Source organism: Rattus norvegicus, chromosome 8, assembly GCF_021556685.1.
Source record: "Rattus norvegicus strain SHRSP/BbbUtx chromosome 8, alternate assembly SHRSP_T2T, whole genome shotgun sequence".
Classification (NCBI taxonomy): domain Eukaryota; kingdom Metazoa; phylum Chordata; class Mammalia; order Rodentia; family Muridae; genus Rattus; species Rattus norvegicus.
In genome coordinates, this window is record NC_141541.1 from 68,760,648 (window position 1) to 68,783,319 (window position 22,672).

A 22,672-nucleotide genomic window follows, 5' to 3' on the forward strand; every position below is an offset into this window, starting at 1 on the left:
CCAAATGCTAACCCAGCACAGTGATGTAAGAGTCTATGTTCAGAAACATCGTATTAACCTATCAAGCTGGGACAGTCCTGGGTCCGAGAGGCTGACAGGGAGGGAGCTCTTTCTTAGGACTGCAATAGCAGCACTCAGCCTCCTCCTGGCCCCTCTGCCTGGCCTTGTTGTCTTAGATCTCCTCTTCTTGCTCTCCGGTACCTGGTGTTCTTACTGATACAGTAGCTTGTAGGCACATTAGACAGAGTTCACTCACTTACCTGTAAGATTGGCTTCCTGAGGTTGTGTGATCCATTTCTTATCAGAATGGAGCAGCCAAAACCTCTCATTGTCTTATTTACTGTTTGATTTTCAATTTGGACTTAAAAACTAGAGTCTTCCGTCCTTAATATTTCTGAAGGATGAGTGCACATGTGCGCCTAATAAACGAGACCACAATGGTCAGTGAGAGGAGAAACACCTTTAAAGGAGCATATTACATACATGCCTGCCTCTGACATTCTCTCCAGAGTCCTTAAGACCAAGCATGCTCTTCCTGTGCTCAACTGTCTTCACATTCTCACCCACAGTGACTCCCTGTAGTACGCTGAGGTACCTGAAAGCCTCTTCCATGGCCAGCATGGGATCCCACAGCAGGGATCCCACCAACAGGAGAAGAACATAATCACACAACAAACTGGACTTTTTTTTACTAATGTATTTATTTTTCACTCATAAAAAAGAACATAAGCTTGGCTTTGAAATCATGACATAAAATAAAAAGGCAAAATAAGAGAAAAGTCTCAGCTGGAGGTTGGTAGAGGCGTCTCATGCTTGCCAATCAGCACGCACTGTGCCTGGGACGGGGGCAGGCACACCAGTCAGAGCAGGAGCTGAAGAAGCATTTCTGACCCAGCAGCCAGGCCTTCTCCAGTTGCTGCTCGGGTCCCCAAGGTTGTGTGGTCAGCATGCGTGGGAAAGAGTCCCCCTCTCTCCTGCCTCCCTCCTCCTCAACAGTGCAGGGGGCGAGGCTTTGATGCCGCTCTTTCTAGTATGTGCGGAAGTGGTGATGTCTCATCATGTCTAACCTGCATCTTGCCCAACTTTAAAACAGCTCCAATTGCCCATGTCTGAAGCATGAGCCATCCCTATTTCTGGTCAGTGATCTGCTGCAGGCAGAGCTTCATGTAGGAGTCCTTGCTGCGGATCTCTATGACGGCATCCCTGACAAGCTCGATGAACATCTGTGGCCACAGCTTCTGCAGAGCCTCATTTTTCATGTTGATGGCTGTGGCTTCCTTCACCAGGTCTTCTACATACAACCTGCAGAACTTCTTCTTGTCCTTTATTTCCTGTGAAGTAATATTTACATTAAATTATAACCACTCCAACAGCCAAAACAACAATTAACAGAACCAGAGAACCTTGAAATATCTATTCTGCATCCCCCTTGCTCCTGAGAAAGGACTCTGCCTCAGTTGAGCATGGGGCTTGGCAGAGGTGAAAGCATGGGGTGGGTGGGGTGCTGATGCTGAGCACTCCAATCAGTCTGGAGTTGGTTAGCTCCTAGCCACATAATCCTTAGACTCACACTTTGGGTCTGAGTTTACTCTCTGTGGAGAGAAACAGAACATCACACTGTAGTGTAGACTACTCGGGCAAAGTTTGAGAAAAGTGCCAAAGAGGAAGAAGAAATATCACAAGCCTTGGACCCATACAAGGCTGTCACCATAGAAAGAACAGCACTCTTACTTAGCTTCTGGGTCTGGCAGTCTGAAGGTGAGAAAGCTGCTTCCAAACACAGCATGGTGAGTTCAGAGCCAGGGGACATTTGGGTATTCAGCTCCAATTTCATCAGTGGTTCTAATAAAGCTGTTCTTTTGGACTTGAATGTATAGCTCCATGGTAGAGGTTTATATTCTAGTATGCTTGAAGACTCTGGGTTGGTTGGGGTCTCTCTCTCTCTCTCTCTTTCTCTCTCTCTCTCTCTCTCTCTCTCTCTCTCTCTGTTTACTCATGTTATTAGAGAGAAAAGTTGGTGCAATACATGTGAGGATGAGAACTTCATCCTAGGTAAGTTGCATTGATCAAGGTAGGAAGGCTAAGTGCTGACAAGAAACCTAAGAAAAAGATCTATTCAAACTTCAAACTCAAAACACATTTCTAAGATGAATCAAATTAATTAATTAATGAAAGTGAAAACCATTGTTGAATGAAATGGTTAGTCAGCAATCAACCAATGTCTAGAGAGGACAGTCCCTGTAGTAGGCCCCATTCCATCATCAGGAAGCATGGAAAACAGCAGGAGAGCCTGGGCAAGGCACCCAGGAGGTCGCAGTTCTCCGGGTGGCTGTCAGAAACTCACTATATGGCCCTGGCTAATTCCTGAGCTTCCAGTTTTCCTCCTTGTCTAAGAGAAGACCTAGATTCTTTAAAGTCCCTTAAATCTCTTTTAGATGAGGCAGGAGGATGGATGGATGGGAGAGCCTCAAGCAACAAGACGTGTAATGAAAGGGACTGTTTAGCCTGATTTGTGAGCGGCTCACCTCCATTCATTTCCCCAGCCCCTAGTGCACAGGCTGAGCCCTCTGGCTGCACTGCTCTAAGTGATTTTCAAGATGTGTGCGCTGGGTGGAGGAGAAGGAATGCTGGGCTGTGAGTCAGCAGACAGTGATTAAGGGACTTGGGCAAGGTCTCCCAGGTACTAAGTGGTGATCAGGGCTCAAGGCCAAGCCTCCTGACAGCTAGCTTGGTGCTTGTCCCAGAGTCATGTGGCTTCAGATTTCTTCCTTTACTTTGAGAATAGGAGCCCACATCTCCTCATGTTACTTCCTCATTGTGTTTTTATCGATCAAGCCACTTTAATCCAGACTTTGTTTGATTTTGCTGAAGCATTTTTTATTAAAAATGACCTTGACTGTCAAATTTATAAAAGATTCTTCCTGTACAGTTGGTCACGTGGAGTGTTCGAAAGTCACATCTACCTAACCAAGGCCATAAGTGCTCCTTTAAAAAAACCAAGGACTTCAAAGCTTTAAATTTTATGCTTGGGTTTTTATTTGATCTGGAGTTAATTTTGTTGTGCAGAATGGATGGGGTCAGTAATTTCCCACAGCATTATTTATGAAGTAGATTGCCCCAACCGGTTTGTAATGGCTGCTGTCTGCCTACGTCTCCCAGTATGTGCAGTGTCTCTCTGGTTTTGTTGTCCATGGTCTGTCTTTTCCTGTCTTGCCTTAACTGCAACATTATTCTGGTTGGTTCTTGACAGCCTGATATAACAGAGATATCTGGGAACAAGAAACTCAACTGAGAAGACAAGTCCATTAAACTGGTCTGTAGGTCATTTTCTTGACTAATAACTGCTGTGGGAGGCCCAGCTCATTCTGAGATGTGTCATCCCTGGGCTGGTGGTCCTGAGTGGCATAACAAAGTAGGTTGAGCAAGCCATTGGGAGCAAGGCAATAAAGAGCACTCCTCCATGGTCTCTGTGCAGTTCCTGCCTCCAGTTCCCTGCTTTGAGTTCCTGCCCTGCCGTCCTTGGCTAAAGAGCTACATCTGAGATGAAATAAGGCCTTTCCTCCCAGGTTACTTTTGGCCCAGTGTTTAGCACAGCAACAGATGCCTAACACATACCCTTAACATAGTTAATTACTTGGTATCTGGCAAAACTCTTGTATATTTAAGGTTCTAGTTCTATCCAATAACACTTAGGATTAAATAACTTGAACTACAACTGCCTTATGAAGATTTAATATTTAATAGCCTGAAATGGGGAATGCTTTTTCTGTGAACTTTTTCCAGTTCTTCTTCAGTGACCTGCAACAAACATTTGATTTTCCCAATTAAGGGCATACACATGTGTGTTTATATGCACGTTGAATAGAAAGGTCAGTGCCATGTGTTTTCTTCGGTTGCATTCTACCTTATTGTGTGAGGCAAGGTCTCTTATCGAATTTGGAGCTCACTGACTCAGTAAGACTAGCTGGCCAATACGCTCCAGGAAGGTCCCTGCACTTCTGTCTCCTCAGTGCTGGGATTATAGGCACACGCCACCACAGCAGGCTTTTTACACTGGACTGAGAAGCCGAGCTCACACCTTCCTGCTTGTGAGGTAAGCACTTTGCCGACTGAGGTGTCTCCTGGTTCAAGCTTGGAAATACTTTCTTATCCATTCCACAGTCTCAGTCTACTGTTTATCATTACAGTAAATGGTATCCTACTCTAAGTTTATTTTTACACTGGCTGTAAGGAATGTAATTCATTTAATATTCTTCGGTGTTCTGCCTGATATTTTATTTCACTTTTATTTTTAATTCTGTGTGGGGGTAGGGTGGGGGTGGGAGGTGGGGGGTGGGGGGGTTGTACATGTGAATGCAAAGCCCACAGACACCAGAGGAGGGCACCAGACCCCCTGAAGCTGGACCTGAAAGTGTTGTTTAGCTATGAATGGAACTCAGGTCCTCTGCAGGGGCTGCACATGCTCCTCACAACTAAGTGGCTGCTCCAGCTCTAACTTGGTGTTTTAAAGGATTTCGGTATCAATATGTCTAAGTGTCTGGTCTGGCTCTTAGTTTTCTAGCAATTGGTAGATTTCAGAGTCAATGCTGTGTTGTCTACCTTAAACAAGAGTTTACTTTTTAAACATTCAGTACAAAATAAGTTACAACTCGGAAGGACCTAGTTTTCCAGGTTGACTTGGTAGCTTCCCCATGAAATTGTCCTTATTGTTTGCACGCAGCAGTTATATATTTTTTAAAATTCTCTTATGAGAATTTGTATATTAGATCACACACATATGTGTATATGTGTGTGTGTGTGTGTGTGTGTGTGTGTGTGTGTGTGTGTTTTATTTGACTTACAGGACCAATTGCCCTGTAAGTCAAATAATATAGACAACCCATAATCCTGCCACCTTGGCTTTCACTGTCCACTTCTGGCACAACCAGGAAGCCTTTATTAGTGTCACTGTGCTCTTGGCCTCTTCCAGCATCTCGTCTGACAGCTTCCTCTAAGCTCTGAATGTTTTTACATTTGATTCTGTTCAACCATAGGAACCCTGACTGTGTATGTGCCTGTGTGGCGCCTGGAATGAACCTTAGCCCTGTGCACTCAGCACTCCACTGAGCACCCCAGACCTCCCGCACTAACTTGAGGCAGAAGCTAAGCATCCTTCAGGATGCTGCAGAAACATCGTGAAATGAGCTGTCGAACAATTTCAACCTGTAGCACACAGGCTGCTGTAGATTCCAAAGATGCTTCAGATTGAGAGCAGGGTGAAGGGAAAGGGGAAAAACCAGAAACTCCAATTACGTTCCAATTAAAGGAAATGCTGTCCCCATGTCACGATACAAGCAATGGCTTTATAGCCATTACCTAAGACAGAGTCTGGAGCTGCCAGCTAAACACATGAAGGCCACCTGCCTGTGGCTTACTTCTAATTTATATATACATCTGAGACTCTCCCTCTCCTTCCTCCTCCTCCCTCCCTCCCTCCCTCCCTCCCTCCCTCCCTCCCTCTCTTCTTCACTCTCTCCCTCCCTCCCTCTGTTTACAACTCTAACTTGTCTGAAGAGCTACAGTGATTTACACGCTCTATACACAGGCACCAGATATGTCATTAGATGCAACAATATGTGTGTCTGCGTTCTTGCCCTTCTGTCTGTCCCTGCATGAATCTGCTGCAGCAGGGCACTCTCGCTGTTCAGGTGCACTGCACTTCTTCAGCTATCCGGTGAGTGCCGGGGGGGGGGGGGGGTGGGCAGGCACTGCACACTTTCTGTGCTGTGGCTCTGGGCACAGCAATGCTGTATCCCCTCAGTGAACCTCACAGAAGAAGTGCATGCTTGCTCCCCTGCCTCAGAAGCTCTGCTGGGAAGGAAGCAGCCATACAGTGACATTAGGAAGGTCATGGTAAAGAATGAAATGCACAGACTGAAACACCACAGGCCAAGCCAAGAGCAGAGATTCTGCTGAGTCCTTTGTTGCCTGGGTACCAGCTGAACACCCAGGGAAGCATCTCTCTCTTTTTCTTAATTTAGACAGATCAGGCCTGTGTGTCCTATTTTGGTGCATTTTTTGGCACATCTTTCTTTCCAAGATGCTTTTGTGCTGAGATGGAAACACTGGAGCCAGAGTCTTCCTCTTAAGCTTGATGGCCTCCTGTTCCCTGCTGGTGTTCTTGGGGTTGTATGTAAGGAGGACAAAGTTCATGACCTCCAGCCCCGAGTGTATAGACTACAGGACACATCAGACCCACAGATGCATGTACCTCCAGCTTCTCGTGGTAGAATTCTCGGGTGGTGTAATTCAGGGTAGCTCGGTTTGTGTTTTCCCCCATTAATCTCTTGCTGTCACTCGTCTCCTCACAGAGGATGCCAGGCTTTTTACATTTGTTCTCCAGCAGATACCGGAACTGCTTTTTCCTGCAGAACACGGTAAAGGGTCTCAGAGTTACTGATCAGAATACAAAGGTCATGATCAACCTTGGCTGACTCCAGAGGTAGCGAAGCCTTTGTTGAACACCAGATTTCTGAGTTTGAATAGTTGCTGTTTGAGCTCAGCTTAGTACCCCAGTGTTTCCACTAATTATGGGATCCGATGCACAGTTTCTGTTTTGAGACAGTCTCAGTCTTGTAGCCCAGGCTGGCCTCAAACTCCTAATCCTCTTGTCCCCGCCTCCTGAGAACTAGGACTATAGGCCTGTGACATTGTTAGCCCTGCCTTCATTCTCTTGATCTGTGACTGCCAATCATCAACACTAATGCATCTCAAACATTTCTACAAAGATAAATGAACTGAACCTTTAGGTGAAATAATTCAAAAACTGAATCAAAGCAAAAGCAATCGAAGAAGTGTTGAACACCTCTACCCAGTCTGTAGCTGTGAAACACGTTAGTTTGCGTGTGTAACCACACGCACAACTTAGTCCTTTCCTCACCTTCATTATGCTGAGAGCTAGAACATCAAACTGAGGGTGGGACTAATGTTAGCAAACGTGAACTGAGAGCAGTAAGAATCCCCACCACTGCTGGCGAGGCTACGAGGAGGCTTCAGGCAATCACAAAGGGCAACACAGTGGGTCCTAGAGCAACACAGAGCTGTCTACCCAGAATCCCATGCACTGCACCTCATCTAACATGAGGCCCTTTTCCAGTTCCAGCTTCAGAGTGTCTCTGAAAAATCACAATAGGACTTTAACTGGACACTAAAGACTGGGAGGGAGCAGAAATTTTTGAAAATTTTTTTAATTTTTCTAACTTAAAAATATAGTGGGATTTTTAGAAATTTGGAGAAGTATAAATTTTGAAAAGTGTAATGAGATAGTCTACAGCTCATAATTCTATTAAATATCTAGTGTTTGCATTCAACATATTTCAAGATAATTATGCTTCCAACAATGGAATGAAAGTCAACTGTGATGCAGATCACAATTTTCCTTGCCAGTCCCTTTCCCAGTTTCATAAAGAAAACAGTGACGCGCTGTAGACCTGTATTTGTTCTTATGGCTGGCCCTCTTTTTACTGAGTTTTTAAAAATTAAAAAAGCAATGTTGACATACATTTAATATCACATTTTAAACTTTTAAATGTGCAGGTGTCAGAGGAGGCCAACAGGGAGCATTGGTTCCCTGGAAGCAGAACCATGTAAGTAGTGGCCTGCCCCACGCAGTGCCGGGAACTGACCTCCAGTCCTTAGCAACACCATACATACTCTTAGCCACTGTTTCTCTGCTCCTTCTCTAAGTTTTATTAGACTTTAAAATAGAAAGCTCCATTTTACATTAGACAATTTTTTCATTTAATTTTCTTCTGTATTATTTTACTATTCTTTTTCTACTTTTCTGAAATAAATATTTAAATAATTAATCATCAGCCCTACCCTTTCTGGTCTATGCAGCTCAGAGCTGACGTGCTTCTACTTAGCGCTGATTACTGACCCAGTAAGTCTGTTCACGTAATGTTTTCACTCTGTTTCAGCACAAGGCACGTGCATAATTTCACTAGGAGATTCCTTTGACTTCACAGGTTATCTAGAGGTCTGTCTCTTCTCTTCCAAATACATAGGCATCTTCTAGTTACCCTTTTGTAACTGGGCTAAAGCCTCATTACATTCTGAACAGAAAACATGGGCCATGTGGTTTTGGTTCTTTGCCTTGTAGATAGCATTTGGTCAACTTTAATAACTCTTCCACCTCCTCCCCTCTTCCTCCTCTTCTATCTTCTCTTCCCTTCAGCTCTTTTTCTTTCTCTTTAGTTTTCATGTCTCCGTTCCTTCTCCAATTAAAGCATAATGCTGCTAAAGCTCTGGAATGAGATGCCTCAGGGGGGAGGCTCAGTGGATAAGAACACTGGCTGCTTTTGCAGAGGACTCTGGTTAGAAGCACAGCACCTACTGGCTGGTAACAGTTACCTGGAACTGTAGTTCCAGTGGCTCCAAACCCTCTCCTGTCCTCTGAGGGCACTGCATATGTGTGGTGCACAGACATACATGCAGGCAGAACAATCATACACATACAATAAAAGCATGTATTTTAAAAACAGCAATAATATTGAAGAAAACACATATACACAGATACACACAGACACACACAGACACACAGACACACACACAGACACAGAGACACACACACAGACACACAGACACACACAGACACAGACACAGACACACACACACACACACACACACATACACACACACATACACATGCCCCTTTGGAATTCTGGGTATGAAGAGTCTTCTTATACTAATGAGGCTAGAGACAATAATAGGATTTTTAGGAGGAGCTACACTCCGGTCTGTCCTCTAATACTGACCTAGCTGGCCTGATACAGTCAGTACCTCAGGTCATTATGGTAGGCTCTGATTACTTCCAACATGTTGAAGTTGAGCAGGCCTACACTGGAGAGTCAGTTGTGGCTTTACTCATGAACCTCTTTTTCCCGCTTTTTAAATTTTTATTTTAAATGATCAGCTGCCTTTCTGAGTCCCTCTGCTTGCCTTAGCTTTAACTCGAGGGTTTTCTCAGTTCTCAGGGAGGACGCCCCTTTCATTACTTTCCTTCCCATCTTTTAGTAAATATACTAAAGACACACACACCATTTCCACTTGGTGCTTTTCACTAACCTGAACATGGTGCCACTTTGAGTGGGCGGGGCCCTCCCACATCAATCATCAATCAAGATAATCTCTTGCAGACATGGCCACGGGCTAATCTGATCTAGGCCACACTTCAGTTGAGGGTTGATCTGCCCCGGGGTGACTATGTTGTATCAAATCAGCAATAACAGAAGGACATACCCGCTGTTTCACACAGGAACACTATTCATTTTTACAACTACAAGCTGTTGGTCTTATTCCACTAGTGGACATTTACTATTCTGTTATAAACAAGGGCCATGATAGAAACCCTTGGACATATATTATGTTCATATGAAATCATTTCTAGAAAGAAATTCTGCTCAGTGAAATGGCTAAGTCAAAGGCATGGCTATAGCACATGTGTTAGGCACTGCCAAGCTGCTATGAAAAAACCCAGAGCATCAGCCATCGTGGATAACAGCATGTAGGACCCACCCTGCTATATGGCTTGTCACAGTTGTGGCTCTCCCCACAACATTAGGTCACTATTTTAAAATCTGTATGGCTATAGCTTTGAGTGGAGACAGATGGGCTCTTCTTACTTTTTATTTATTATTATTATTATTATTATTATTATTATTATTATTATTATTATTGGTTCTTTTTTTCGGAGCTGGGGACCGAACCCAGGGCCTTGCGCTTCCTAGGCAAGCGTTCTACCACTGAGCTAAATCCCCAAACCCAACCCCTTCTTACTTTTTAAAGGTTAAAGTTTCCTGTATTTTATGGTTTTGGCAATTTCATTATCTGAGTTTCTGTTATTTTTCCAGCTGCATCAAGATAAGTTTTTGGCTATCTCAGCTCCTTAGTGACAACGCCTTGTCCTCACTCTGTGACTCCCTGGCCAGCCCTGCCATGTTAACTACATGCTCCCATTGTTACTGCGGAGCCACATGCCCAGGTTCCTGACACTGCAACGTGCTATCTTCTGCCTATAGAATGTTGATTGGAGACAGCAATCAGAATGACCATGGTCTTTAAATACAGAGATTTCCTTTGACTTTAAGGTGTGTTCACCTCTACAAACATCCCTGACATGCTTGGATATATTTTCCCTATCTGCCTTTGGGCATCACATTCTGGGAATATAGTTTGAAATATATCTATTTGATAAATTATTAAAAATCCTTCATATTCTTTATTTTAATTTATTTGATCTAATTTATGAGGGCCTTTTATTTTCAAGTTATTAAATCTTCTAAATATTATACAGCAATTCAGAACAGCATAATTTTCACTAATTTGTCTAAGGTATCACTTCTTAATTTGATACCTTTTGTGTTCCACCAAGTATTTTTTTGTGTATGTGTATTATGTGCTAGGGGTCTTGACTGTGTGTGTGTGTGTGTGTGTGTGTGTATGTCTGTATATGTGTGGTATATATGTGTATGGTGTATATATGTGTGGTATGTATGTGGTATATGTGTGCATGATTATGTGTGTTGTATATGTGTGATGTGTGTGTGTGTGAGGCTGTGTGTATGTGAGTGTGTATGTGTGTGTATGGTGTAAGTGTGTGTGATGTATATGTGTATATGTGTGTATGTGAATGTGTATGTGGTGTGTGTGTGTGGTGTATATGTGTGTATATGTGTGTGTGTGAGGGTGTGTGTATGTGAGTGTGTATGTGTGTGTGTGGTCTAAGTATGTGTGATGTATATGTGTATATGTGTATATGTGAATGTGTATGTGTGGTGTGTGTGTGTGTGTGTGTGTGTGGTGTATATGTGTATATGTGTGAGGGTGAGTGTATGTGAGTGTGTATGTGTGAGTATGTGTGGTGTAAGTGTGTGTGTGTGTGTGTGTGTGTGTGTGAGAGAGAGAGAGAGAGGGTGTGTGTGTGTGTATGGCGCATCTGTGTATGTAGGCCAGAGGCTGACATCTGGATGTCTTCCTCAGTTGCTTCTTCACCTTGTTTTATTGAGAAAGGCTCTCATCCAATTTTAAGGTTGTCATTTAGATGGACTGGTTGGCCAGTGAGTTCCTGGGATTTGCCCATTTCTGTCCTTCTAAACCTAAAAGCACCCTACTCATTCCCAAATAAGTAGATTAAAGAGAAAGCCTTTTTCCAGTGTTCTCAAATGCAACAAGTCTCTACTCCCACTGCTCTTGCTGCAACCGACAGACTGGATTTTAGTGGCTTGTGTGCATCTTTAGCTGTTAGATATAACCGTAGGAGAACACTGACTTTGTCTTAGTCACATTTATTCCTTCTAAGTTTGAACAAGGCCAGTCACAAGATAGGCCAGGGGTACGGTATCTGCAGGTTACAGAAGTGGCACAGATAAGAGCTATTTCTAGTGCAACGATAATCTATAAAAAATTCAGAGTTACCTGGCATCACCCAGAATTGAAATCATGCGGTACTGGGGCAGCTCAGAGGATGCCACATGTGCTAAGATTCCAAAGAGCCTTTCAGCCATTATCATGTCATTTTGTGTCACCTGAGAAGAAACAGCAGAGAAGAGTCTGGATACAGCAAATACAATTTAAAAGAAATGTCTAGATTAGGCATTTTCCTTTAGCACAAGAAAGTACACTTCCCTGGGCTGTGAAAGTCTTCACAATGACTTCGTTTTCCTTAGAATCTAATTATAGAGGAGAAGCTCAAAAGTGACTTCTGGAAGCTGACTAGGGCCAATGAGATGACTCTGATTTAGAATTCATGTTTCCTGAGAACTGTGCTTGAGACACCTTAAATTCTTAAAGAATGCTTTTTCTTTTGTGTGTGTGTGTGTGTGTGTTATACATGTATATGTGTATATGTGTGTGGTATGCATGTATGTACATATGTGTGTTTGCAGTATGTATACATGGTTTCATGTGTGTGGTATGCATGCATGTGTACTTGAAGGTAGGTGTGTATGTGGTTATGTGTGTATGTATGTGGTATATATGCATGCATGTATGTATGTTTGCAAGTGTGTTTGTATGTGTACGGTATGTATACATGTGTGTAAGTGTATGTATGTGTGCATGCGTGTGTGTGTGTGTGTGCCTGTGTGCATGTGTATACACATCTATAAAGGCCCGAGGCTGATCTCAGTACTCTTCCTCAATTGTCCTTCCATGTTACATTCTGAGGTAGAGTCTGGGTCTAACCCAGAGCTCCCTGGTACATACAGTCTCACTGGCCATCTTACTCCAGGGATCCCACCTCTTTTTTCTAAGACTGGAATTACAGGTGGGTATTTATATGGATTCTGGGGATCCAAAATCCAATCTTCTTGCTTGCTTAGCCAGCATTTAAACAGCTGAGCCATCTCCCCATCCCTTAAAGGTTATTTTAAAAAGGAATATTAGATCTTCTTAAATTAGGATGGCTTAGAGGGAAATGCCAATGGGGCAGATTTCATCTTAATAAGGTGCTGTACATGGCTTGCTCCTGGAAGGATGGTTTTGACCCTTCCTTGATGGAATGCTCAGCAGACTAGCAAAGATATCCCTGTGCTTTCTAAATCCATGGCAACCTTTTCCCTATAAGGAATAATAGGTCCCAAGTATATATTCTGAAGGCTTACCCTGTGTTAATCAGGAAACGAGTCAGGCGTGGTGACATACGTCTGTCATCCGAGCACCAAAGAGGCTGACAGGAGAGTGGGTTAGCTCAAGGTCAGCCTTGTGCTACAGTGTGTTCCTGTCCCAACCAACCAAACAAACAAACAAATAGCTAAAGGTAGGACTTGGATTCATACCTGGGTATATTTAATATAAGACGGGGACAAAATAATGTTAGAATTTGATAATGTATCACTTCTAGAACTTTTTCTGTTTGTTCCTTTGAGACAGGGATCCACTTTGTAGCCTAGCAGGACTGGACTCACCATGTAAACCAGACTGACCTGGAACTCACAAAGATCCACCTACGTCTACCGCTCGAGTGCTGGTATTAAAGGTGTGCACCACTATTTCAGCCTCTTCTAGCACTTTTAAAGTTATAAATGCTCAATAAGCTTTAGAAAAAAAGTGAAGCTTTATTTTCAATTCTATTATCACGACATTAAAGAGACTGGTTTGTTAAAGTATAAAAATAAGGTGACTTGCATTTTCAATACAGTTGGTTTATCTGCCCAGTAAAATTCAATTTACCAACCGGGATCCATGCTGTCCACTCAGGAATATTTGACAACACCGGACTGGTTAAGGATGCTACTGACATCTAGTGCACGGGACCAGGATGGTGCTAACTGTTTTATATGCACAAGGGAACTGCTGCGATGGTTATCTGCTACTGTCAGCAGAGGAGAAGCTGAGACAGACCTTATCTATGTGTAAGTAGGTTTAGGGTTTTAAAAAAAGGGAGCCTTCACCGTTGTCTATCTATTTGGAGAGAGTGTATGTGTGTGATGTAGGTGTACACATATGTATGTGTGTGCATATGTAGACATAATCAATAATGCATATACCCACAGAGGTCAGAGGTTGACGTCATGTCTCCAGAGCCACTCCCATTCTGCTGGCTATGAGGCAGGTTCTCATTCAGCCTGGATCTTATGGGTGTAGTAGACAGGCTGGCCCGTGAGACCCTGGGACCTACCTTTTTTTGACCCACCCATCTGTAGGGGTTCAGATATGTGCTGCAGGCCTAGCTTTTACCTGACTTTGGGGGAATCTACCTAGGTTCTCATACTTGCACAATAGACACTTTTCAGACTGAACCCTCTCTGCACTGCCCCATGGCTCTTGTCACCAAGAGACAGGGTCTCACAGCCAACCTCCTGTCTCAGCCTCTCCAGTATTGGAAGAACAGGTATGTGTATTTGTGATAACACATTGCAGAAGAGGCTTCTGAGAAAACAACCTATAGTTCACATATAATTCAGCACAACATACACAGGCCAATCAGTGTAGATCAGTTCTTCTCCACCCTGGGCCTTCATGGTGAGGGCTGCTGCTCCTCAAAGCCTTCCTTTAGATGGCAACTAAGTTGTCTGGTCCAACACAGTCACCTAGTGGCCAGTGCAGGCCACTGCTCCATCTTCTTGATGTTCATTCAATTCTACTTCTAGCTACACTGCTCTGTTACAAAAAGGGAACTGTAACTTAGCATATATAGTAGAAAAGGGTAAGACTATGTGAGAAGGCATATCTTTCAGATATTTTAATAAAATGTCAAATATCCCTGGTGCTGGCATTTTCTGAAGTTAATCTAGAATGCTGCATTGCTTCTGTTTACTCCCTATACAATTGCAATACTCTCTCTTCTTTCAGCAGCTCTGCAGTAATGCAATCCCACATCTGGGCAATCCTCTATTTACAGCCAAGCAGCACACCCAGTTAGACCATTAATGAGGACAAATCCTTCACTTGCAGCTCCCAAAACCTTTGTGTTTCTAGTCCAAATTAACTGAAAATCCTCCTGCTAATTACCAGGCCAAACCAGAGTTACAAGCTGTCTGATGTAAAACTGAGGGGCACTCAGACTGAATGCAGACTCTTGAGAACTCTCTGGGGAATTGTAGGGGTGACTTTCAGTCATCCCAAGGTTCCAGACCTTCCTGGCACTCTAATAGAAGGCTGACACTATGGTTCTGGGCCTACTTTGGTTGAGGCGTAGTATGATTGCTTTTGACACTGACCCACAGATCTCCCTGCTTCCAAGAACATGTTGGATTTTTGTTAGTTGAGGCTGGAGGTGGCTGTGGTGTCCTAGTTGTAAAACAATGCTACACCAGCAGAGTTGGCTGCCAGTAATCCTGTAACAGGGAGGTCTTCTGAACCTCGAGAGGCACCTCAGTGAGCCTAACAACAGTTTAGAGATTATTTAGCTTCCGCGGCGATAGAAGCATCGTCCTGTCCCAACCCCACAACCCCCGACCAAGTCATTATTTAAAGAGGACACAGTCTTTGAGTAGCTGGAGGATTAGACTTGTGACAAACTCAGAAAAAAATCCAACTAAAACTAGCTTTCCATTAATAATTTTCCAGTTATTCAGCTGGGACCGAGTTATTCCACAGCATGCCACAGGAGCCGTGATCAACTGTTAATGGAGTAGTCCAGACGCGTGCTCAGGTTTTCTCTCCCCACTGTATTTGGTCCCATCTTTATGAGTGAACTTAGTTTGGCTTCCCCATTCTCTCTTGTATGCCACAGTCTGAAGAGCACTTTGAAACATGAAAAGGGTGCCCAACTGCAGAAGTCAGGGTTTTTTTTCTTTTTTCTTTTTAAAGTGTCATTTACTTTCAAAGTTTCTCTTCTCTGAATGCTTACAAATAACAGGAAAAGTAGCTATGATTAACCAGGAAAAAAGCTGTTTACTGCTTCATATACTGTGTATGGGAACATGTGTGTGCATGTGTATATGTGTTTGGCAGGATGGGTGTGTGTGCATGTGCATTTGAATGGGTGTGGGTGTATGTTGCCCATGTATGTTTTTTTTTCCTTTTTAATATTGTGAATGCCGAGGTTTTATTTTTAAGAAATAGTGTTTCTGAACACTTGTAGCATAGCTATATTTCCACCATGTGTGCTGTCAGGCGGGAGTTCACTCTGCAGTTTGCTTTGCTTTTTCTTACCTCTGTTCCATTTATTTTCTGCATGCTGAAGTGGCTGAGCCTAAACAGCACGTAGTACTTCCAGAGTGTGAAGTTCACCACTGGGTTTCCCTGAGGATCGATTGTCAACTGGTCAACCCGACGAAGTTGCGCGAGGGCGTTGAACTGCTGCAGCATCACAAGGTTGGTCTCCCTGAACTTAAGGTGCTGCGATAATAAGCCACATATAAGGTCTCCACTGTGAGTATAACCACCTCAAATACTAACATTAACACTTCACAGGTCATTTCCTGTGGAACCCTGTACGCTTTAGGCTTAGGAAATATGTGTTCAGTCACATTAAATCAACGGAATGCTCTCAGCTCATTTAACTTCAATGTACCCGATCCATCAGTCATTGATGGCGTCTACCCAAAACTTAAGCTTTAGGTGATTCCTTCTAAGGACATCCTCTTCTATCATCAAGCAGGATTCCTTAATGTTATCTAATTACTCAGACTCTTTCAAGTTTTGCAGACTCTACACATTTTACATTAACACTAATGTATAAAGGAACATTCCAGAAACCTCTAAGTACAGGACTCACCCTGATGCTGAGAAATAGCATTGTCAACATTGCATCTTTCCAAAAACCATGCTGGTTGCTTAAATTGGCCAAGGAGAGTCAAAAAACTAAAACAAAAACCCTAAAGCAAATGGTCTATTTGCAAATTTGAATATTCTTTCTAAATACCTGCTTCTGCTACAGCTTACCTTCTTTTGGGAAGACAAAGGAAAACCATCTACTCTAAAAGGATAAATAGAGAAACGTGCTGTAGGAAAAGCTCAGGAGGAAACTCACTGTGAAAGCTCTGTTTCCTGATGCCTGTTGGGAACTAGTGCGATACCCACAGTCGGGGAGGCTGCCTTCGAGTCAGCAGACTGAAGTAAACAGTCAGTGCTGTTGGAGGACTGCTGTCAGGTCACGCAATGGATACACATGCCATCCACACCAGTTTTAATGCCCAAATACATGCTATCGGGCTGTGTGGCTTCTTTGTAAAACAGATAGATAATGTGCATAAAATTCCATTGGTCTTTTCTACTGCAAAAAGGACCGTCTTTAGAGATTTAATTTCTAATATTAATACAAACCCACAAGGCCATTTATGGAACTAATTTAAATTCCAGTGCCAGAAAATCAACACAAAAGAAACTACAGAAAATGAAGCTGAGGCAGGCTTTGGCCTGAACACACAGTTGCAATGAAGAACAATTCAAATATACTTCCAAAGGAAAGTGTTTACCAGAGAATTTGGAAACTTCATCTTCAGTTTGGGAAGTACTTGGACAATTTCATCAAACTCGATGAATGTGAACGAGACGGTGGTGACCATGCCAGCTGTTTGAACACTCCAGTTACGATCTAGGCATTCCAGCGCCCCTGAGCCATACAGTGACAGGGTTTCTCCATCTAGCTCCACCAAGTGTGTTTCTGTGACAGACAAGCCTTGTAACGCACTGCTGAGTCCCGCATCTAGAGACCTGCAAAAGTCGTTTTTTAAGTAATGTCTCAAGCACACAAAGAACCAGGCTAGAACGTCATGTTGGAAAGTGCTGTACAGTTTATACTCATTACTCTGTTTCCAGTTAAACCCAGAGCATCCCACATTAATTAGATTTTTAAAAAATCAGATAGCAAAGTAACAGGCTTGTTGTGGAGTTTTCCTACTCCCTGCTGTTGAACCTCTTCCTGCTCTCCTCCCCTCACCCCTCCCTGCTGCTTGCTGCTCCCCATCCTCCCCTCACCCCTCCCTGCTGCTTGCTGCTCCCCATCCTCCCCACACAGACTCCCTTCACGTCACATGTATCCTTAGACTAATTCACTGGATTATCCGAAAGATTAACATTAATATCCAGTCATGTATTTTAGCTGAAAATAGGAAAACTATTCATAGAAACCCATCTCCAAGTCCAAATTACTCATCATATTAATGCAAGATAATAATTTCATATACCTTAAATATGTTATTGAGATATTTTATAACAATATAAATACAGTTTACAAATTAATAAAGCTATCTGGTGGGGGTGGGTGGAGAGGGGATCATGATCTGGTATTGGGTAGGGAAAAGGACTGAAGTCCTGAGGGCCAACAGAAAGAATGGAAACAGGTGACCTTGGGAGGAAGGAGATTGGGACGACCCTCCAGAATGTACCAGAAACCTGAGAGGTGAGAGAATCTCAGGACTCCAGGGGGTGGGTGGCTAGATGATATGCCCTACAGTGGGGAAAGGGAACTTGTTGATTCCACCTCCAGCAGAAAGACAGGGCATCAAGTGGGGGTTGGGTTTGCTATCCCACAGTCAAAACTCTGATTCATAATTCTTCCTGTCTAAAAGAACGACAGGGTTGGAAATGGAGAAGAACCCGAGGAAAAGAAGGTCCAGGGACAGGTCCAAAGTGGGATCCAGCTCAACAGGAGGCCCCAAGACCTGACACCATTACTGAGAATATGGGGTGCTCACAAAAAAGGACCTACCATGACTGCCCCTCAAAAGACCCAACAAGCAGCTGAAAGAGTCAGATCCAGATATGTGTACTCAACCAATGAACAGAAGCTGCTGACCCCTCTGTTGAATTAGGGAAATTCTGGAGGAAGCTGAGGAGGAGGGCAACCCTGTAGGAGGACCAGCAGTCTCAATTAACCTGGACCCCCAATATCTCTCAGACACTGGACCACCAGCCAGGCAGCATACACCAGCTGAGGTGAGGCCCCCAACACATATACAGCAGAGGACTCCTGGGTCTGGGTTCAGACAGAGAAGATGTACCTAACCCTCAAGAAACTGGAGGCCCCAGGAAATTTAAAGGTCTGGTGGAGTGGCTGGGGTGGGGACATCCTTGTGGAGATGGGGGTGGGAAGGTATGGGAAGTGGAACAGTCAGAGGGTGGACTGGGAGGGGAATAAAATCTGGAGTGTAAAAATAAATAAAAAATTTAAAATAATAAAAATAAAACAAAAGGCAAGTTAACCAAAAAAGCTATCTGGTTAGAAAAATACATTTTGTAATATATTCCCATAAGAGTTATAAAATATTATTTATAAAATGCAATATAAAATGTTTGCAAAAATATGTTAAACTAGCTTCTTAGTTACCAAGTGAGAAATGCTATTTTTGAATAGCCTGATGCCTTAAAAACTTTAAGTGTATTGTTTAGTTGTAATCAATAAAAACAACCATGTCTTCTCCCTAAATTAAAACGAGAGTGATAAAAACCAATTATGCTCCACACAGCACCATACTAGATGCTCTACTGAGAGGCCATTTCTGTTATTTCCAAAGCTGGAGCCATGCCGCCCATAAGAGCCAACTTGAATGGCAGATAATCAGGAAAGCTCCTTGATCCAGCTCAAAATCTTTACTCTCTATATAGAGGTATAACACTGCTGCTCCAGCTCAAAACCTGGACAATACTTGGCTTTGCCTGTGTTTCCACTGGGGGTTTCTTCTCTGCCCTCAAATGCTCTGAGTACAGCTACTGGGACTTATGTACTTGTCCAGTATTTCACATCTCAGACTAATTACAATTATATGTTGGCAACTTTGTTTCCTCTTCTACATGGTGAGTTTATGAAGCAAAGGCCATGTCTTTACATCTGGAGAATCTTGGGTTCACTAAGGGGCTTTACACAACATATTAATTGATTAAGGATCCTCAACAGTCTTAAATGCTGATGTTGGACAGTAAGTCTGACAAACTATCATTCCGCTGGTTCATTAGATTTATTTTAAAGGTATCGGTGAACTGTTACACATCTCTATTAATTAACAAGTTAGCTTATGACCTTTGTGTACTCAAACTGAATATGAAAGAAAAAAAACACAGTTTATATGTCATCCTTAAATTCAGTATCAAAAGATTGAGATGGACAATAAACAAACACCCCTGAGTGCAGAGCAGCCCTAGGTCTAAAAGGTAAAAGCTGATAACAGCATAGACTAAGAAAAGAACTGTCTCCATCGTGTGCTTTAGACAACATAGTGAGATGGGGAGGGAGCATCACAATTCCTGCTGTGGTAGACAGAAGACAGCCGGAGTCAGCGCTTGCTGCCCTGAAAGAGGGAAACGCGTTGGTACACACTCACAGTAACAGCAACGATAGTGGCACACCACAGTACTGCTCACTGAACATGGTTCCTTGCGAGTGTCAATCCTGCTGCCTGTACCACAGCACATGTTTCTAGCAATGCACAACTCAATGAATATTTCTTGAATTAATAAACTGAGAAGACTCTCAAGGGTATCTATTAAGTCTTTAAAGGATGCTTCAACCATAGGTATATGACAGGCAAACAGGTCACAGGACAAGCAGAGTGATGTGGACACACATAAGAGCTAACAAGGCTGGCCGGGTGACAGGAGCAGGCAGTGAAGGAAGGTGAAGGGAAAAGTGGCCACAGCAGCTGATAAAGGTTACTTTAATGTTGATATAGTGGAGAATTAGCTAGACCCTCTGGGAAAGAATCTTGTCCCATATCAGATATTTAAGAGAGGCTTATTTTAAATTGGCTATGTGATTAAAAGATTAGAAACATAAACTCAAAATCAAAAAGTCTAGTATCGTAAGGTGATTATTTTGTGCACACTTTTGGAAAGCACACAATTGGGAAAAGAGTGAATAAGTAAGTAAGCCTACAGGCCGGATGCTGTGACACCATTGGAAGCAGAGCCAAAGGGAGCCCCTACTGTTCTAGACCTCACAGAAATTAGACACGTGGGTGCTGCGCTGTAGACAGCCTTGCTCTTGCCAAGAAGAAACAGAACAGCTGTTACCCAGGTCACAGAAGGCCAAGCCAGCTCAGGATGAGGCTGCTGGGGCTAGCTAGCTTCAAATTTAGGCCATGGCTTACCAATTTGCTTCTCTAACAAAGCATGCTTGCTATCCATAAAAATGATGTAGAAAACTTGTCAAGTAATGTTTAGATGTTGAGCATATCCTTCCAGTTTAGTCAGAGATATGCACACATGAATTCACGCATTCACAGTTCAAAGGCTGCTGTTTTTTACATTGGATATTATTTTATTTATTTACATTTCAAATGTTATCCCCTTTCCTGGTTTCCCATCCATAAATCCCCTATTGCATTCGTCCACCCCCTCCTTCTATGAGGGTGTTCCCCAACCCATCCACCCATCCTTTCCTGCCTCCCCACCCTGACATTCCCCTACACTGGGGAATCGAGCGGTGGCAGGACCAAGGACTTCTCTTCCCTTTGGTGCCAAACAAAGCCATTCTCTGCTACATAAGCAGCTGGAGCCATCAGTTTGTCCATGTGTTCTCTTTGGGTTAATCCTTGGGAGCTCTGGTTGGTTGGTACTGTTGGTCATATGGGGTTGCAAGCCCCTTCAGCTCCTCCAATCCTTCCTCTAATTCCTCCAGCAGGGACCCCGTTCTCAGTTCAATAGTAGGCTGTCAGTGTTCGCCTCTGTATTTCTCATGCTCTGACAGCCTCTCAGGAGACAGCTATACCAGGCTCCTGTCAGCATGCACTTCTTGGCTTCAGCAATATTGTCTGGGTTTGGTGGCTGTATGTGTATGGGCTGGATCCCTAGGTGGGGCAGCCTCTGGATGGCCTTTCCTTCAGTCTCTGCTCCAAACTTTGTCTCCATATCTCCTCCTATGAATATTTTTGTTCCCCCTTCTAAGAAGGACTGAAGCATCCACACTTCGGTCATCCTTCTTCTAGAGTTTCATGTGGTCTATGGATTGTATCTTGGGAAATCCAAGCTTTTGAGCTAATATCCATTTATCAGTGAGTGTGTACAATGTATGTATGTGGTTTTTTTTGTGATTGGGTTACCTCACTCAGGATGATACTTTCTAGTTCCATCCATTTGCCTATGAATTTCATGAAGTCATTGTTTTTAATAGCTGAGTAGTACTCCATTGTGTAAATGTACTACATTTTCTGTATCCATTCCTTGAAGGGCATCTGGGTTCTTTCCAGCTTCTGGCTATTATAAATAAGGATCCTATGAACATAGTGGAGCATGTCCTTGTTATATGTTGGAGCATCTTTTGGGTGTATGCACAGGAGTGGTATAGCTGGGTCCTCAGCTAGTACTATGTCCAATTTTCTAAGGAACCTCCAGACTGATTTCCAGAGTGGTTGCATCACCTTGCAATCCCACCAACAATGGAGGAGTGTTCCTCTTTCTCCACATCCTTCCCAGCATCTATTGTCACCTGAGTTTTTGATCTTAGCCATTCTGACTGGTGTGAGGTGGAATCTCAGAGTGTTTTGATTTGCATTTCCCTTATGACTAAAGATGTTGAACATTTCTTTAGGTGCTTCTCAGCCATTCGACATTCCTCAGTTGAGAATTCTATGTTTAGCTCTGTATCCTATTTTTTAATAGGATTATTTGGTTCTCTAGAGTCTAACTTCTTGAATTCTTTGTATATATTGGATATTAGCCCTCTATCAGATGTAGGATTGGTACTGATCTTTTCCCAATTTGTTGGTTGCCACTTTGTTCTCATGACAGTGTCATTTGCCTTACAGAAGCTTTGCAGTTTTATGAGATCCCATTTGTCAATTCTTGATCTTAGAGCATAAGCCATTGGTGTTCTGTTCAGGAAGTTTTCCCCAGTGTCCATGCACCCCAGGCTCTTCCCCACTTTTTCTTCTATTGGTTTGAGTGTATTTGGTTCGATGTGGAGGTCCTTGATCCACTTGGCCTTAAGCTTTGTACAGGGTGATGAGTGGATTTGCATTCTTCCACATGCTGACTGCCAGTTGAACTAGCACCATTTGTTGAAAAATGCTTTTTTCCACTGGATGGTTTTAGCCCCTTTATCAAAGATCAAGTGATCATAGGTGCATGGGTTCATTTCTGGTTCTACAATTCTATTCCAATGATCTACCTGCCTGTCTCTGTACCAATACCATACCGTTTTTTTTTGTTTTTTGTTTTTTTTTTTTATCACTATTGCTCTGTAATACAGCTTGAGGTCAGGGACAGTGACTCCCCCAGAAGTTCTTTTATTGTTGACAAAAGTTTTTGCTAT

At 43.1% G+C, this 22,672-nt stretch overlaps 1 protein-coding gene across 23 annotated transcripts in view; it reads right to left on the minus strand.

The window, feature by feature from the left end:
- Window positions 1-682: 682 nt before the first annotated feature.
- The window catches only part of Lrrc49 (leucine rich repeat containing 49), a 107,256-nt gene continuing 85,266 nt past the window's right edge, over window positions 683-22,672 (minus strand). For 18 of the 23 annotated variants that reach the window (XM_087561117.1, XM_087561106.1, XM_087561116.1 and 15 more), the window contains 5 exons: window positions 16,902-17,139; window positions 15,637-15,822; window positions 11,455-11,564; window positions 6,251-6,404; window positions 1,037-1,331 (listed from right to left, as the gene is read on the minus strand). In XM_087561117.1, the coding sequence (XP_087417243.1) occupies window positions 1,128-1,331; window positions 6,251-6,404; window positions 11,455-11,564; window positions 15,637-15,822; window positions 16,902-17,139 (892 nt within the window). In that variant the 3' untranslated portion in view covers window positions 1,037-1,127. 23 annotated transcript variants of the gene reach the window in all.